Source organism: Cryptomeria japonica, chromosome 1 (assembly GCF_030272615.1).
Source record: "Cryptomeria japonica chromosome 1, Sugi_1.0, whole genome shotgun sequence".
In the NCBI taxonomy this organism is placed as follows: domain Eukaryota; kingdom Viridiplantae; phylum Streptophyta; class Pinopsida; order Cupressales; family Cupressaceae; genus Cryptomeria; species Cryptomeria japonica.
In genome coordinates this window covers 272236815-272253611 of record NC_081405.1, presented here as the reverse complement: position 1 = coordinate 272253611, position 16797 = coordinate 272236815, and the positions used below count along the sequence as shown (strand labels likewise).

The 16797-nt window shown below is 36.1% G+C and overlaps 1 protein-coding gene across 4 annotated transcripts in view; it reads left to right on the top strand.

Moving 5' to 3' along the window:
* Positions 1-16458, top strand: part of LOC131050246 (uncharacterized) — a 97507-nt gene extending 81049 nt beyond the window's left edge. For all 4 annotated transcript variants that reach the window (XM_057984431.2, XM_057984434.2, XM_057984432.2 and 1 more), the window contains 2 exons: positions 15261-15485; positions 15564-16458. In XM_057984431.2, the coding sequence (XP_057840414.1) occupies positions 15261-15485; positions 15564-15614 (276 nt within the window). In that variant the 3' untranslated portion in view covers positions 15615-16458. The remainder of the gene's footprint in view (positions 1-15260; positions 15486-15563) is intronic.
* The last annotated feature ends 339 nt before the right edge of the window (positions 16459-16797 follow it).

The window sequence follows — 16797 nt, the reverse complement described above, 5'->3', positions numbered from 1 at the left end:
GGACTATGGATTTTGGATTGTGGTACCAAAGAGGTCAAGATTTCAGTCTTATAGCATACACAGATGCAGATTGGGCTGGCAGTATTGATGATTGAGAAAGCACTAGTGGAGGTGCATTTTTTCTTGGCGGTTGTCTTGTATCTTGGCTTAGCAAAAAACAAGTATCAATTTCAATATATACAGTAGAGGCAGAATATATAGCAGCAACAAAATGTTGTACAGAAGTTCTATAGATAAAACAGACATTGAAAGATAATAAGGTTGAGTATGAGAACCCCATTCCAATGCTTTGTGATAATACAAGTGCCATCAACATTTCAAAGAATCCAGTCATGCATTCAAGGACTAAGCATATTCCAATTAAGTACCATTTCTTGAGGGAGCAAGTACTTGAGAAGCAAGTTAGTGCAGATTTAGAGTAGAGTTGAGTGCAATTTGGAGCAGATTTTAAGTGCAGATTTAGAGCAGAGTTTGAGAGTGGATTGGAGCAGCCCTAAGAGCAGATTTTTGAGACAAGTTAAGGGCAGATTTGTGTGAAGTTGTGGACAGATTTTAAAAGTCTTTTTAAGGGTTCTAGGGAAGATCTAATAAACATCATCATCACCTTACATTCCGAAGGTTGGAGTCTTCTACTTGTCGAGACTTGAGGTTGGAGCCTCTTATTCAAAGAGATCGGAGTCTCTTTCTGAGTTGGAGTTTAGTGGAGGGGATTGGTGTCTCCTGTGGATTGGTGCCTATGAAGTTGTATGAAGTTTCATATAAAAAGCAATATTTTGCTGTGGTTTTGTCACACAAGGGTTTCCATGTAAAATCGTATGCATCTTGTGCTCTAATTTGCTAGATCTTATTTGTGTGGATGTTTTGCCTATTTTTTTTTATATTAAAGATAGTTTAACAACGAGTACAAAATATAAGCTAAACAACAGAAACTGTCAGATCAGGACCATGAACTTCAGTATATGCAAAAAATAATACTATCCTACGAAGAAGTCTATAAAACAGTATCACCTCGAAACATACAAAATTACATAACGAGAGAGTTTATACATTTTGACAGAAAAAAAGGAGCTTGAGTCATTAAGAATCCCATGACCCGATAATATTGTTACTTTCTACAGCCTTGTCCTCATCAAACCTCCCGAAAGGAGGATCAATCTCTGGTTCCTGTACGTCATCCCAATTAGGAGAATCTCCCTGAACAGTATCCTTGTTCCTGCTGTCAATTTCTTCCTGTGAAATGTTATTATCCTTCAAGAACTGGTTCAAAGCCTCCAGTTCATCCTGATCAAGCATGTCTCTATAGGAGTCAAAGAAATGTGCACTCCTTATATCAGATTTGTATATCAGCAACACACCCTTCTGAACAAGGATCATAAACCTGCTTATTGGCAAGTCAAAAACAGCCGACACCTGCATCATGATGTTAAGAAAGGTGAGTTTATTATTAAACTCAGTAAGACTACGCATCTTATCTTGGAAAATTTCCTCGTTCCTCTTGCACCATAAGATCGAAATAATTTCACCAAAAAGGACTGACCAAAAAGAATTCAATCGATCATCCAAACATTCATCAAATCCAGCAAGAACTTCAATCCAAGACAACCCAGGTCGGGTATTCCAAGACACAGGGAAACCAATAAACAATGACCAGGCTAATTTGGCAAATCTACGCTCAAAGAAAATGTGGCTGACTGTTTCAGGACATTTGCAAAGAGAGCAACACACAGGTGACAGACCCAAAGAAAGAAGAACATTACCAACAGCAATTTTTTTTAACATAATTAACCATCTCAAACACAATTTCTTAGACTCACCAGGAAGATGCCAGAATTTATGAAAGACAAACATCTATCTAGACTCTGACCAATTGAAACCCCAAGACTCATTAATCCAACCAAGAATCTTTGTATCATTTCTAATCATTAAATAGATTTGTTTCACCTTGATATCACTGAACAGAGTACCATCCTAACATTTGAGCTGCTCACTGTATTGCTTAGAATTCAACATCTTACCAGGAAAGAAAGACCCAGTAGCTGTGCATAATAGAGTATATGTCTTCTTATGAGAGAGTGGAATGCCATATTTCTCACATAACTCATCCCAAGAGCCAAGTCAATTACACACCAGAAGATCATTAATAGAAACAATGCCTAGGGAATTCCAAATCTTAGCAGAACAACATTGAGTCAAGGCAAGAGGTTTACCGTTCAGCCTTACCCCCCACCATACTGATCTGTCAAGTACTGAATATGCTGGAGAGTGTCCAACTACCCCTCTGTTACAAATAAGAGCTCTAACCTGAATCCACGCCTTCCACAAAGAGGCAAAAATAGAAGATCCAAATGTTCTCACCTCAAACTCACCCAGAAGAATATCCCAAAGCCCCAATCCAGACCAGCACTTGCCTTTCTTAGGCTTGAAAAGACAAATATTATTTCTTATAAGACATTTCCATGGTTCACTTCCATTTATTGATTTAATAATCCATTTAGAGGCCAATGCGGCCCCCTGATTCTTTAAATCCCTCAGACCAAGACCCCCCAGTTCCCTAGGGGTACAGCACCAGTCCCATGAAACATTATGTCTCTTCTTGTTGCCTAATCCATCAGACCATAGAAAGTCTCTTAAAGTCTTTTCTAATCTGTTCACCTGTTAATTTGAAAAAAGCCAAGTTGATGAGTAATAGATAGCATGTGAGGCAAGCGCTTTTTGTACCACTTGGACTCTCCCAGCTAATGACAAAAGGTGAGTCTGCCATTTCAGATGCTTACTGTCAATCTTGGCAAGAACCCAATCCCACATATCCTTGGTTGAGGGACTGATAGCAAATGGGATACCGAGGTATCTCACAATTTTGGTCAGGCCAGTCCAACCGGATGTTTTGCTTATTGCGTAAGATTGCTTAAGTTATAAATTGAAAAAGTTGTTATTATAATGATTCAGCCCCCCTTTCAGTATAAGTGTATGCGTGTTTTCTTCAAGCTTGTAGTTGTATTTTGAGATGTCGTGTTTTGTTTCAGTTCTAGGATGGAAGGATCTTTTCCTTGAATAGAAATCTGATAGTTTCAGATTTTGTTTGTGGTTGTTGGGTTGAGTAACAGATTTAAATACTTGATAATGATGAAGTATTTGAAGTTGTTGACACTTATTCTTAATTATGGTTTTATGAACTATTCTACCACTTGTGATTGAAATGGAATATTTTAGATTGTACAAGACTGATGTCTTGACTCTGAATGAGGTGTAAAACTGTCATAAAAGCTTCATATTGAATGTGGGTTGGAGATGATTTGTACCTGTGAAAACATTGCTGTTCTGCTCTCCTCAGCCAAGAAATAGATGAAGGTTCATTGCCCTTTTAGACTGTAAATGTGAGTCTGATTACAGCATGGATGTTTTGGTTGTCAAATGAACTTTTGAATAAGAGAATAATGTTAACTGCAAGAAAGGGTGTTTAGAATGATTACTGGATCTATGACATTGTTGCATAGTAGCGAATATAGGGTATCAAATTAACAGCTTTATGTTAGTAGACATCATATTGTGTTTCTTGGGAGTGTAATGTAAAGGAAAGTGACCTAGTAAGGGTGGTGTCATATTTTACAGAACTCTTTATCAGTTTGATATGTTATAGGTTAGTTGTTTGGGTTAAAATGAGTATGATATTTGTTAGAGGTTAAGATTAGAGCTTCTTTAGCACTGTTAAGATAATTGGATGTGTTATGTGGATGTAATAAATTTTTGACAAAGATTGTGTAAAGAGGATCACCTCTTGTTGGAAGGTCCAATGATACACCAGCATCAAAAAGGTTGATATGAACTTAGATGAGCAGGAGTTTTGCTCCACCTCTCTTGGAGGGAGAATGGAGATAGATCTCCTCAAGGTTCAAGATAAGAAAGTTTCAGCATACAGAGAACTGATCGGGGTGAGCCATGAGTCAACACAAGGGCCTATAGTGGTTTCTTAATGTCTGTAGTCAATCAGTACTTTGTTTAATTCTTACCCATAACAAAGATACCTTGACATAAAAATGAAAACCTTGAAACAAATAACAATGGCTAATGATCCTTCAAAAATTTATTCAACTATGCTTGGATTAACACTAAAGACTGACTGACTACTAGTAAACAAACCCAAGGAGAAATAAAGAGAAAAAGATTGAGGGGCAGAGAAAGGAAGAGAGAGGGGAGATAAGATGAGTTCATTAACTAGAAGGAAAGCCATTGACTTCCAAGCTTCCTCAACAAACACATGGAACTGCTCAAACAATAATCAGTCTAAGTGCAACTTGAATTTAAGAGAAAAGCAATCACCTAAGGAAAGAAATATCCTGCAACTGAAAGTAACTAACATAGAAACATATGCAGGAGTAGATAGATGACTCCTCAACACCCCCAAGATCTCTGTAAGAATAAAATAGCTTCCGCAAGAGAGAATGGCAAGATAACTTGCATAACAATGCATAGATTGGTAATGGTTGAATAGATACAAATGCACATAGGCCTTGCTTTTATGGGCAAGGTGATGAGGTAGGATGACAACTACCTTTGAAACAAACATTAAATGCATGATGTAAATATTAAATGCCTATGTGTCTAAAAGTAAATTATGGGACATGGCCCCATTATAAGAAAACTTCTAGAATGACACCTAGGATAACTAACTTAGGATAATGAATCCAAATTAAGATGCAAGCTAGGATCTAAGTAAACTTAACATGTGAGTAGGTTTACACCAATAACTAGATAAGTAATAACCTTATTCACATTAACAACATATGCAAATTACCATATAAGATTTAGAGAAACAACTAATAATAAAGATTTATGCCTAAAAATGAAATTGAGATAGAAGGAAGAAACCTACATGTACAACACAGTTTGCAGCCAGCAATGTCACCTCTAAATATGTATTAAATGTTCAGAAGTGTTTGTTTATTGAAAATAAGCTCATACAAGCTACAGTAGCAACAATACCTGGTTAATAGAACTCAGATTGACAAAAAGACAAACTCCCAACTAGACAGAAGTATGCAAAAGAAGCTCTTTTCTCCAATTTTCCCAACCAACCAAACAATGACATCAGTCTAGCCATTATGTAATTTTCAATTTTAACAAAATTCCCAAACTCTATATATACAGTTAATGCCCAAGGATAAAGAACTTCATTCATATCTGATCCCAAGGAGAATCCAATCAAGGCTCCTCTTGAAATGCATCATTTAATTCTCCCAAATTATGTGCCTTCAGAATAAAGGAGATCTTGTACAAGTAAGCACACTTCCTATTTGTAGCTTAAGGCCTCCCATGTTGTCTTAATGTCTCTACTATTTTCTTTGGAATAGAGGCTTTTCTTGTGCTTACGAAAGTTCTTCTTTTCATGTCTACCTTGTTTGTGACTCTTTTTGTATTGATGATGTCTACTTCCTTTCTTTACTTTATGATCTTCTTCATTATCACGACTTTCTTTTTTGACCCATGGATACTTAGCAACAAAATGACCTGTTTTATCACAGTTAAAACATTTGAAAGGTAACTTACCTTTCTATTTGCTTGATCCTTTCATGAGCTTTCTCACAAAATGGCTTTGCATCAGATTCATTGGTGGAGCTATTGCTTGATTTGGGCTCTTTATTCTTCATCTTCTTTTAAGCTTTGAAGGCCGCTTCTCGCTTTGATGACTTCTCCTTTTACTTCCTCATTTCATATGCCACGAGGATCCCATGCAATTCATCCATTGTCAATTTATCTAGATCCTTTTTTCCTTAAATGGTGGAAACTCTTGCATCGAATCACAAGGGGAGAGACCTTAGCACCTTTTGCATTATCATTGATTCTTCAATCTTTTGTCAACCCCTCCGATGGTGTTGCCAATTTCATCCACACAAAGGAGATGAGCAACAATATTTTCCTCGTATTTCATCTTCGACCTTTCAAATTGTCTTCTATGGGTTTGGAGCTTAGCTTTATTGACTTTGTGTTGGTAAACAGATTTGTCACTATGATTGTTTCTTTGAAACTGACCCTGTTTGTCCAAAGAGCAGTGACAAACGTTCCAACAGTTGGAGAGATTGCAACCAAACTACAATCTTCCTTTGCGTTTGAGAGGGGCAGCTCCCTTGTATGATGGGGGTATTTTGGGATTTTTGTGTACTTTTAACTTGAAAGTACAGAAAGGAAGGAAAACACAAAACTAAAGAAAGTAGATGACAGAAACCCCAATGGAAGACACACAAATACACATTGAGATTCCAGAATAGATAACCATTACAATGGGGGTTAAGCATAAGATGGGTTTAAAATATGCAATGATGATGAAAGAAGCACAACAACTCTCAACATACGAAGAGATAGGCTATACTAGCACAGACAAGTCAAGATACCAAGAAATGACGTGTTTCATCAAGTCAATTACATAGATTATTAAACTGAAAACCAATAGATTCCACCGATACACAAAGCGATTACTAATTTAACATTCGAGAAATTAGTAACAATAAATCATGAATACATTCAACACATACGAACTCAATGCATTCTTCATTATTCTTTTGAAAATATACAAATCCAGAAGCTGTGTACAAAATGTGAAAACCAAAAGTTCTCAAAAAGTTTCTCCAGAAAATTCTCCAAAGTTTCCCCTCTTTAAGAGTCCCCCTACAAATGAAAAGCCTTGTATTTATAGGCATCCTGCAATAACTAATTTATAACCACTTTTTGGTAACCATTTTGAATAACTTTAACTAATCCACTTAGGATAACTATCTAAGCCAACACTTAGAATAACTACCCTTTACAAATAAGTTAGGATTTACCTAACTTTTACAAAGCTCAAGCCAAAAAGCTAACTTTAGTTACAATAAGTGACTTAAGTCACTTTTACAAAAAGACAAGCTAAGACCTATAATGAAAGAAGTTGTCAATTTTGTTAGAATGAATACTTCTCCTTTTTCCAATCTATGAGTCAACACTTTGTGATCTCCCAATCTATAATCACCTGTTCACAAGCAAGCTAGCCTTTGAGGATACACATTCCAATGGCACCATATTTGTCACCCATACATGAGACCAAAAAACATCCACCGATGTCTTACTGTAGCTTGGTATTTGATTCTTCTCTTATCAGATTGATCTTCTTCAAATTTTGATGAAAATCTTTATTGTCACCCTCCATTTCTACATAATGGTGCCGATAAATCTTCAAATGCTCGATGCAATATTCAAAACTTAGAGTTCTCATTTCTCATGATAGGTAATCAACAATCATCACCAATAATCTTCAAAATAACATTGCTGCATTGCTTTTTTTTCAAGTTGATTTCTCCAACATTGCATAAATGTTTACAAGATGAACATAGGTTGTAGCATTTTTAAGAACCATCTAAAAATAACAGTGTTGTCCGGAAATACTTAGTATATATTCATATATGGTCTACGGGCACCAAGAAAACATGATCACATAATCACCATAGTTTTGCATGGTATCGGATGTCCTCAAGATAGCCACAAAGGGTATGAGGGTGAACACCTATATGCGAACAAAGCTTACAATATTAGAATGTGTTCTAGAGTGTTTCATTAAATCAAAGATTTTGAGAGCTTCCTTGCGCAAACCATTTGTACACATTCTGCAACATTTCATTTTATTCCTTGAAATCACGCGTCAATGAGTCATTCTGTCATACAGTAAATGCTCTCATTCTGTTGCATATATGGGGAGACCACATTTGTTTGAAGGCATTCTGTCAAGCAATTTACCTGCCTTATCTATGTCCTGCACGTACGCTGCAAACCTGATATCCATGAGACCATATTTGTTTGAAGGATTTCTACCAAATAGCTCACGTGATTTGCGTTGTTTCAATTCTTCCATTTTTGTCACGAGCAAGGAAGATGCTGGCGAACATTACAAAATCTGGTTTTACACCTGTAATTGCATTTCCTTGAAAATTTCTGAAGCTTCTTCATCAACGGTATAGTGCGTTTCCGGCAATCGTTGCATTCATTGAGATGACATCTCCTTAAGTCATTTTGCCAAACAATTCACACACTGTCTATGATTCCACATTTTGCATTCATATCTACCAGAGCATCTCCAACTATAATATCTGACATAAATATTCCCATCGACAAGCCTTGATGGATGTTTATAACCTGTTCCAGGGTCTCTATTTGGTGATACCAAATTATAAGACCACATTTTATTCTATTCTTTTTGTCAAAAAGTTCACAAAATGTGTCTATCCTCTCAAATTTTGCAATGCCTGTCAATGAGAGTACTTTCGAAAGCTTTCTCAATAAAACCATTCTATGAATATCCTGCAATCATTTCAGTCCACTCCTCAAGATGATGTCCGTTTGGGATATTTTGGTGAAACATTGCAGGATTTGGCTTTACCCATGCCAATTGCATTTTCTTAAAGTTTGTAAACCTTTTGAAGAAATCCATTCCGTGCATATTGTGCAATCTTTGCATTCTATAAGAGAACGTTTCTTTGAGGCATGTTATGGAATGTTGATTACATATTTGTCCTTCCACTATTTGCATTTGCTTGGGATTTCTAAAGCATTTCCAGCAGACCATTTCGTACTGATCCTCCTATTATTGCATTTCATGAGTTAATATTCTCTTGAGGCTTTTGATCGAACAGTTCACACACACCTAAATCCCTCCATATTTTGCATACATACACAAGAGAACACATTTCTTTGGGATATGGGATAAACAAGCCACAGCTAGGATCATTGAAGAACTTAGTCAAACACTTCATTTGTATTATCATTGATCATTAAACTATATTTGCTCGATACTTATTAGGGCTCTTTCTACAAAACGCTCTCTTGCATATAGTGCAATCGTGCATTCCATCAGACAACATCTCTTTAAGGTACTCTGTCAAACGGTTCACAGTCATTTGCAATGTGTGTTCCCAGGTGCTTTGTCTACGGTGGCACTCTGTCAGGCTGATCCAAAGCTTCCATTTTTATGCGAAATCCTCCAAAGCCCTTCCAACAAATCCGTTCCTATACAACCTGCAATAATATTGAGCGTTCCTGAAGACTTCATCTTTCCAGCCTTTTGAAAGTTTCTTGAAAAGCAGTTACAAATTTCTCAGCATAATTTTATAACTGCTTGAGTGATGAGGTTAGGAACTTAAGTTTTTCGAGCAAGGGAGGTTAGAAAGTTAGGATTTCTCAGCAAGTGAGCATAAATGTTAGGATTGCTCAATTTTTGAGCATATCTAACCTCCTAAGGTTAGGATTTTGACTTTTCAAAGCGATAGGTTAGGCTTGCTCACTTTTTGAGCATTTTTAACCTATTAAGGTTTAGAATTTTGAAATTTTTGAGCAATTAAGGGCTTTGAGCAAAAGATCACTTGCAATTATTCCATCCGAACCTACATAAGGACTTTTGATTGCTCTTTCTCTTCAAAAAGATCAAAATGGGAAATATATTGAAAACAATTTAAAATATTTGAATTATTTTTAAAAGAATAATTAAAATATTTCCCATTAGACTTTAATGCCTTGATTTAGGAAATATGACCACAACTTTCAATTGGTAAGGAGTTAGGCTCTGAAATTCGAAACACGCCTTCAAGGCAGGAGGATGAACAAATATCATCATTTATTCCTCGTGACGATACCTAGTTTGAGGGATTATAATTGTTTTAGAGCGAGGAACATCAAATTTTGGATATTTCAAATATGGGGCAACACTTTGCCATGCCTTCATAGATGTTATTAAGTTTGTCCCAAATTTTTTTTGCTGAATCACAATAGATCACACAAAACAACATTCATTACTTTTGTATTGTTTTCACTAGCCTTTCTTCTAGTATAAAGAAACACACACACATACTCAGAAGGGGGGGGGTTGAATCAGTGTAAGGCCAAGTTTTACAATTTATAACAGTTTGAATCATAGAGTAATAATCAAAAGCATCCACACAAGTAAGATCTAACAATTTAGAACACAAGGTGCACACACGATTTACGTGGAAACCATCGTGGGAGAAAAGCATGGCAAAATATTTCTTATACAAGAAACTTCTAACAATCTTCATAGGCATCAACCCATAGGAGACACCAATCCCCTCCATTGAGCACCAACTCAGCAAGAGACCAATCTCTTTGAATGAGAGGCACCAACCTCCCTATCTCTTAGAGTAGAAGGCACCAACCTTTGAAAAGCAATGATTTGTTTGTGACTCCTTGATCTACCCTAAACCACCTTCAAAAATCTGCTCGCTATTCCTCCAAAATCTGCCTTAAAACTCTGCTCTCAAATCTGCAAAATATCCCTACTCAGATTTGCAAAATGATCTTCAATAAATGCTCATGAATCTGAATTATATCTTTACATAAATCTACTCTCAAAATTGCATAGTTTGGCCTCTAGTCTTCCTTTTATGAGATCACATGTATCTCATAAAATCAGCTCAAATAAATAATGTAGATCTGCTGTAGTACCTCTTTAACGCTGCCCTTCATACACAAAAATATGCTTGGTTCTATGTTCCACGGAGTTTTGGGGATGGGGACGAAAGGGGACAGCAGGACGTGTTTCTGGTAAGGGAGTACTTTTGGGCCATTTTGGAGGGGACAACAAGGGATGGGTTTTAAAGAAATAGGCATATTATAACAATGATAAAGCATTCATCATAGACATTAATGCATATCATTGGTTAAAAAATATTATTCTAGCAGCAAGAATTAAGTGTCATTCTTATTCCTTTCTGGAAGAAATACTTAACCTGCTGAATTTTCTCATGTAGTATAAGCTTATAAGCTATATGCATTGATTCCTTGAATTATCTTTGACAAAGCATACTCTAAAAATTGACAATAACTTGAGTGAGTTCATTCATGTAATAGATTGTTCCTAAAATTTGAAGTTTTGCATCATGCATGAAACATTATAATTTCTTTCATTACATGAATACCGCCCACTTTCCAAACCAATGGAAACAAGGTCAATGCAATGCTTTAGGAGCCATCCACGAATAAAAATGATAAATTGGTGGATATTTGAACTACATGGTGGTCCCATGAAGGTGTGCTGCCTGGTTTGTCAAGGTTGTATGAGAGTGTTGCAGAGAAGTGGTCCCATGCATTTCTTGATTTTTTTTGCTGCTTTTGCACAGAATAAAATAGCAAACTTTTATAGAAAATTTCAATTTTGGCTTAGCATTTTTAATAAAAACCTTCCAGTTTTGCTTCCTCTGCATCTACTTGAAGTCTGCAACCAAAACATTTGCTCCAGTTTCTCTACTTAACACGCTATTTCTACTTGTAACTCAACTAGACAGTTTTTTATGGATTGCCAAAAGAGTAAAAATTTGAGCAGTAGGCCCTTAAATGTCCCCTCATCGCTCAGGAAACGTCCCCTATTTCTGGAATGAGCAGGAAACGGACAAGAAATGTTGAAAAAATGTCCCCGCATCCCCATACCGTCCCCGGTATGGGGACAAGGGTACCAAGGCCAGGGACACGTCCCCGTGGAACATAGGCTTGAATGAATTACCTTTGGATTGCCAAAAGTCTTCTATAAATACCCTTCATCTTACCTCTTCACCCAACAGTCATGCTTCCTCAAAGAGGTTGGCAGCAATAAGTAATATATATATATTTTATTTTAAATTCCCTTTGCCCAAAGTGGCCGCTCCATAGAAGGAGGTCATCCCCTTTGGGACACCACAAATAAATTTAATTCTCTCAATTAAGGGCAACTTTGAAGGGGGCTTGCCATATTTTTTTTGCATTTTATTTAATAGTTTCTCCTCTTGGATGCTTAACATGGGTCGGCCCATGTAGGCAAAATCAAATTTTTCTTGCAAACAAAATCTTGATTAGGGTGCCATAGATTTGGCACATGGTAAAAACCACATGCCATTGATTGGCCCTTTGTCATCAATGACAATAATACAACACAATAGGATCCGTTAGTGGAGTTGGTGTTACATAACCATTCATCACCTAAGTCACAAGGTTTGCCGAATTTTGACCATGAAATTCAAAATTCGGTGAACTTCAAAACATTTAGTGCACACAAGTGCCATATTATTGATAAGGAGTTAAAGAAGAGGATTGCTGTTGGCCTCGAGGATCATGGATTGTACAGACTTATTGATACTGGCGAGTCTCAGGAGGTTGCAATGGCTGCAAAGAGTTCTTTCATAAGCACTCTTTGGCATTAGTGGTATGGGCACCTCAACATATCATATCTCTCACAGTTGGCTTGAGAGAATCTGGTAGAAGGTTTGCCCGAGAATCAGCAACAGACACATGGTGTGTGCATAGCTTGCCAAGCAGGGAAGCAGCGTTGCACTCCATTCTCCGATGGACAAGCTTGGAGAGCATCCAAGGTATTAGAGCTAGTTCATGCAGATGTTTGTAGACCAATGAATACGACATCGGTCACTAGTGCCAGGTATTTTCTTATGTTCATAGATGATTTTAGTAGAAAAATGTCGGTGTTCTTTCTAAAAGCAAAATCAGATGTCTTTAATGAATTTCAGAAGTTTAAGGCATTAGTTGAAAAGAGTTTGGTCATCAGATTGTAACTCTTAGGTCAGATAATGGGGGTGAATTCTGTTTCACTGAATTCACAAATTTTTGTGCTCAACACTTAGTTTATACCAGGAAAGTTAAATCTAGCTGAAGCTGTTATCACCAAGAGGCTGAAAAACATAGCATCACTCGAAAAATTAATGTGGATTTTTTTATTGCCTTCGTACTCATAGACAATAGAAGACCAAAAGCTCGAGGGAATAACCTTTCTTTCTCAGAGAATACATAGGGATATGAATGAAGTCATAATACCGTCTGTAGTCTGTGTCAAACACAAAGGAAACATTGGGCTCAAAATAGAGTGAAATAGGCTGGGCACTTGTTTAAAGAGATAGGGGTGTAACACATTTTATGACTTCCAACAAAGAAGATAAAAAGGTGTAACACATTTATATGACGTCAAGAAAGAAATTAAAAAATTGGACTACAATTTAGAATTATCACATTAAAGATGTGGGAATATAATGTGTCTTCATTGTCTCTGCATCCACAGTCCACTCTTTGGTATATCTAGTAAATTTGATGATTTGTCAATCTTCTTTTCTGGAAAGTGATGCAAAGTGCACCTGGGCTATTGTCACTATTGCCAAAACACCTATTATTGGCTATAATTATCTGAAATGTAGTGAATCTGTAAAATTTGCATTCCACATATGCAGACATCTACCAAAAGAAATTTGGTGAGTATGACAAAATGTGTTTATGATAGCATGGAACTAATGCATACAAATCAAATTTTGTGGACGCTAGTTGTTTACAAAATCTTGGTAGAAAATGAAGAAGATTGTCTGTGGACACAACTTTGCTTGGAAGAATTTAACAGATTATGGAACTTTCTAGTGATATCAACTGCATAGCCTATTGCTTTTGCAAAACATCAATGCATATCTTGCTTGGGGTTAGACTATGTTGATACATAATAGCTTTGGTAAGATAAATGATTGAATGGGAGATAAATGAAGTCTCCCATTCAATCATCTATCTCATCGATAGATAAATTCAGATCTCACTGATTATTCCTTTATCTAATATTTATGTTATAATTGCTCTCCTTATTCTGTTACAGCATTTATCAATTATGTTACTCATGCAAACTGATGATTAAATTAAGTACAAACTATTAAACTGATAAACCGATAATGATCGGGTCTTATTCTAACCCTCCCGATTCATTATCGGGTTACCACTTTAATAGCCACCGAATTTACAATGATCGGGCTTAATGAATTCCACCGACTAACTAATGTTATCGGGGTAAATTAATTGATAACCGACTAACTTAAGTTATCGGGTTTAAACCGATTAATATTGCCACCGATTACCATCGGCCTAGTTATATTGATAACCAAAATGATATCGGTTCATTTGCATATGTGATGGCACCGATTAAGCAATCGGCTATGGAGGGACACGACCAAGGGGTATCTTGGTCGGTCATGTCCAAAGGACATGATCGATCAAGGTACCACTTGATCGGTCCCCTCCATGATATATATATATATATATATATATATATATACACGGATAAATGTTGTGGAGAGTACATAGAAAACAATTAATGCTCTCTCTCCACCTGCAACAAAGAAAAGAAATCAGATTTATTATATTGTGAAATAACGTATACTTGAAAGGAAAATTACTTTGAATATAACTTGCACCTTGAATTGAAAATTGAAATACATTTACAGTCTAGACTCACTAGTTAACAGTTTCGAAGTTCCAATTTAGTTACAATTTACAAGCTTGATGAAATACAGCAGATGCTTGTATTCATTTATTAAGCATCAAATTGGTAACTCATTCCTAACATATGATAGAAAAATAACCATGCAAGAGAAAATAACTCATTGTCCCATGAAATGTAGAGAGTTTTACCTGTGGAAGCCCAATTTGAGAAGAAACTGCAGTATTAGAATATGTCTTGACTAATTCTCCCCAAAGACTCCTACAACAATATTCAAAGAAATTGACTTCAAGATTGGGAGTTTTGCTCACTTCATCTTTTGGGCATCACTAGTGGCTTTTCAGTCTAACAAAATAGGCAACCATTTTCACACTTAACACTGCCATCACTTTGTATGATCTCTTAACAGCTGTTTTTCCTCCCATTAGCACTGAAATTTGTCTTGAGGCAAATCTTGAGTGACATTGTGTGGAACAAAAATTTCTTCTCTATTATGTGTGGAGGCTTCCTTATTATTGTGAAAAAGGAAATAGAACTTCACAATGTAGACAACAATACATGATATGACCAAACTTAGGCTTTGCTACCATATGCTTGCTGAGCTTATTATTGGGTTAGTTTCTAAATATTTATAGCATTTTCATTTAATGTGTTTTTAAATATATCAAAGACCTGAAGAAGAATTCTATGATTCCATTTTATGTTTAAAATTGCTATTTTCTTCTGAATTGTTTCCATATAACATACCTTTTCTTATCCAGGAATTCAGATTTCTTTCGTTAGTGTGCTCATGTAGCAATCTGTAGAGATACTTGTTCCGACCAAAATTGGAAGTTATGCTTGACCGCTGTTTAGGTCTATCCTAATTTGTATACACAAATAAAATGGATTATATAATTTCTCATTGAGAGTTACCTTTTTTTTTGGTCCATTGTGTTAGTGCAAAGATGCCCATTAAATTTTTTTCATGACATTTTTTTTTTGTGATCATATTCTACAGGAATATAGAGATGCCAAAGAAATAATTGACTTATTGACTGCAACCAATGTGAGAGACAAGCTAACTGATTTCGTTCAAATGTACATTTGCCTTGTCCTTGCTGATGCTTGGCTGTGGTGTAATCCTGTAATCACTGAAAACTCAACTGTTGAGACATGGTTACATTACCTTCGAGGTTGCTCTTGTCAAATTAGCAGCACAGATTGGAGGGCATATGCATCGAAGGTACTTTTTGTGAACAGTAATTGGCAATTACATTAGAAAGGCTTATCCAGTTCTGATTTTTTAATTTCTCTTCTGCAGGTGCGCAATAAGGCTTCCTATCTTATTCAGATGTACGAGGGACAAAAGTAGGTATTGTTCCTTGTGAACAAGCTTGTATTTTGTTGTAACTATTTAAGGTGACATTGGTGTCGGGAAATACTTATGCTATGCTGCAAAACGAGTGCAGACTGTAGTTACAAACATGTGCTGCCAAGGTCATGCATACTGTAGTTACACTATGCCATATTTTGTTTCAGTTGACCGAGTGGTGGTCTTCGGGAGTTAATAAGTTCTTAAATTTTGTTTCAGTTGACCAAGTGGCAGTCTTTGGAAAGAAATAAGTTATTAAAATTTTGTTTCAGTTGACCCTGATTGATTTTCCATCTGCAAGTACTTATGTCACACTCGGATTGAATACTTCCAAGAGTCCTTACAGTTATTAATAGTCATCATATACATTGGCATGTATAGAAAGTTTATATTTTGCAAGTGTCCAAAACGTTCGAAAGAGTAGAGGCTCTTGGTGATGCATTTTCATCATTGATCTGTAAGAGGCTGTAACATATCTCCAAATGAATGATTGCAGTATCCATATCCTTCAAAGGATTTCATCATTGTATAACAGCAAGAAGCCTTTGAATACAAGAATTTTATATGAGGTTGGATTCCTTCGGATGATAGAATTTCCATGCACCAGACTCTGTAATATGGAGTTTAGCCTTCTGGTCATCTACACACTATTTTATTCTATCATTTGTAAAATAACGATTAAAATTGGTGACAAATTACAGATCCTTTTTGATTTGGCCGAGATAAAGGCTTATTTTGTAATACTCTAAATTCAAACTCATTTCAAATTGTTTATATAACTTTTTCTCTTGAATGTGCAACCTTTTACACCCAAGGATCCATTAAAGAGATATATATTTATTTACTGGTGTTGTGCATAATCCGATCTAGCTTTATTTCTGCGATTACCACCATCACTATTGATGTTACCAAGAGTTTTGGTTAAGTTTGTGAAATGACACAGATGTAACCTAAACAACATTGTTAAGGCAAACAATTATCATCTTGTTTGTAAAAATGTTAGTCGAAATATTATGCTTCATTTCATAAAAACATGGAGCAAACATTATATCACAAAGCATCATTTTATTGTATAATGTTTAATTTATTAGGTCTTCAGACATTTAGTGTTGTGGTAGAAACACTTTGTTGGTGAGGCAGCTACAAAGGTTCATATCCCTGTTAGGCCATTTAGCTTGCAGGC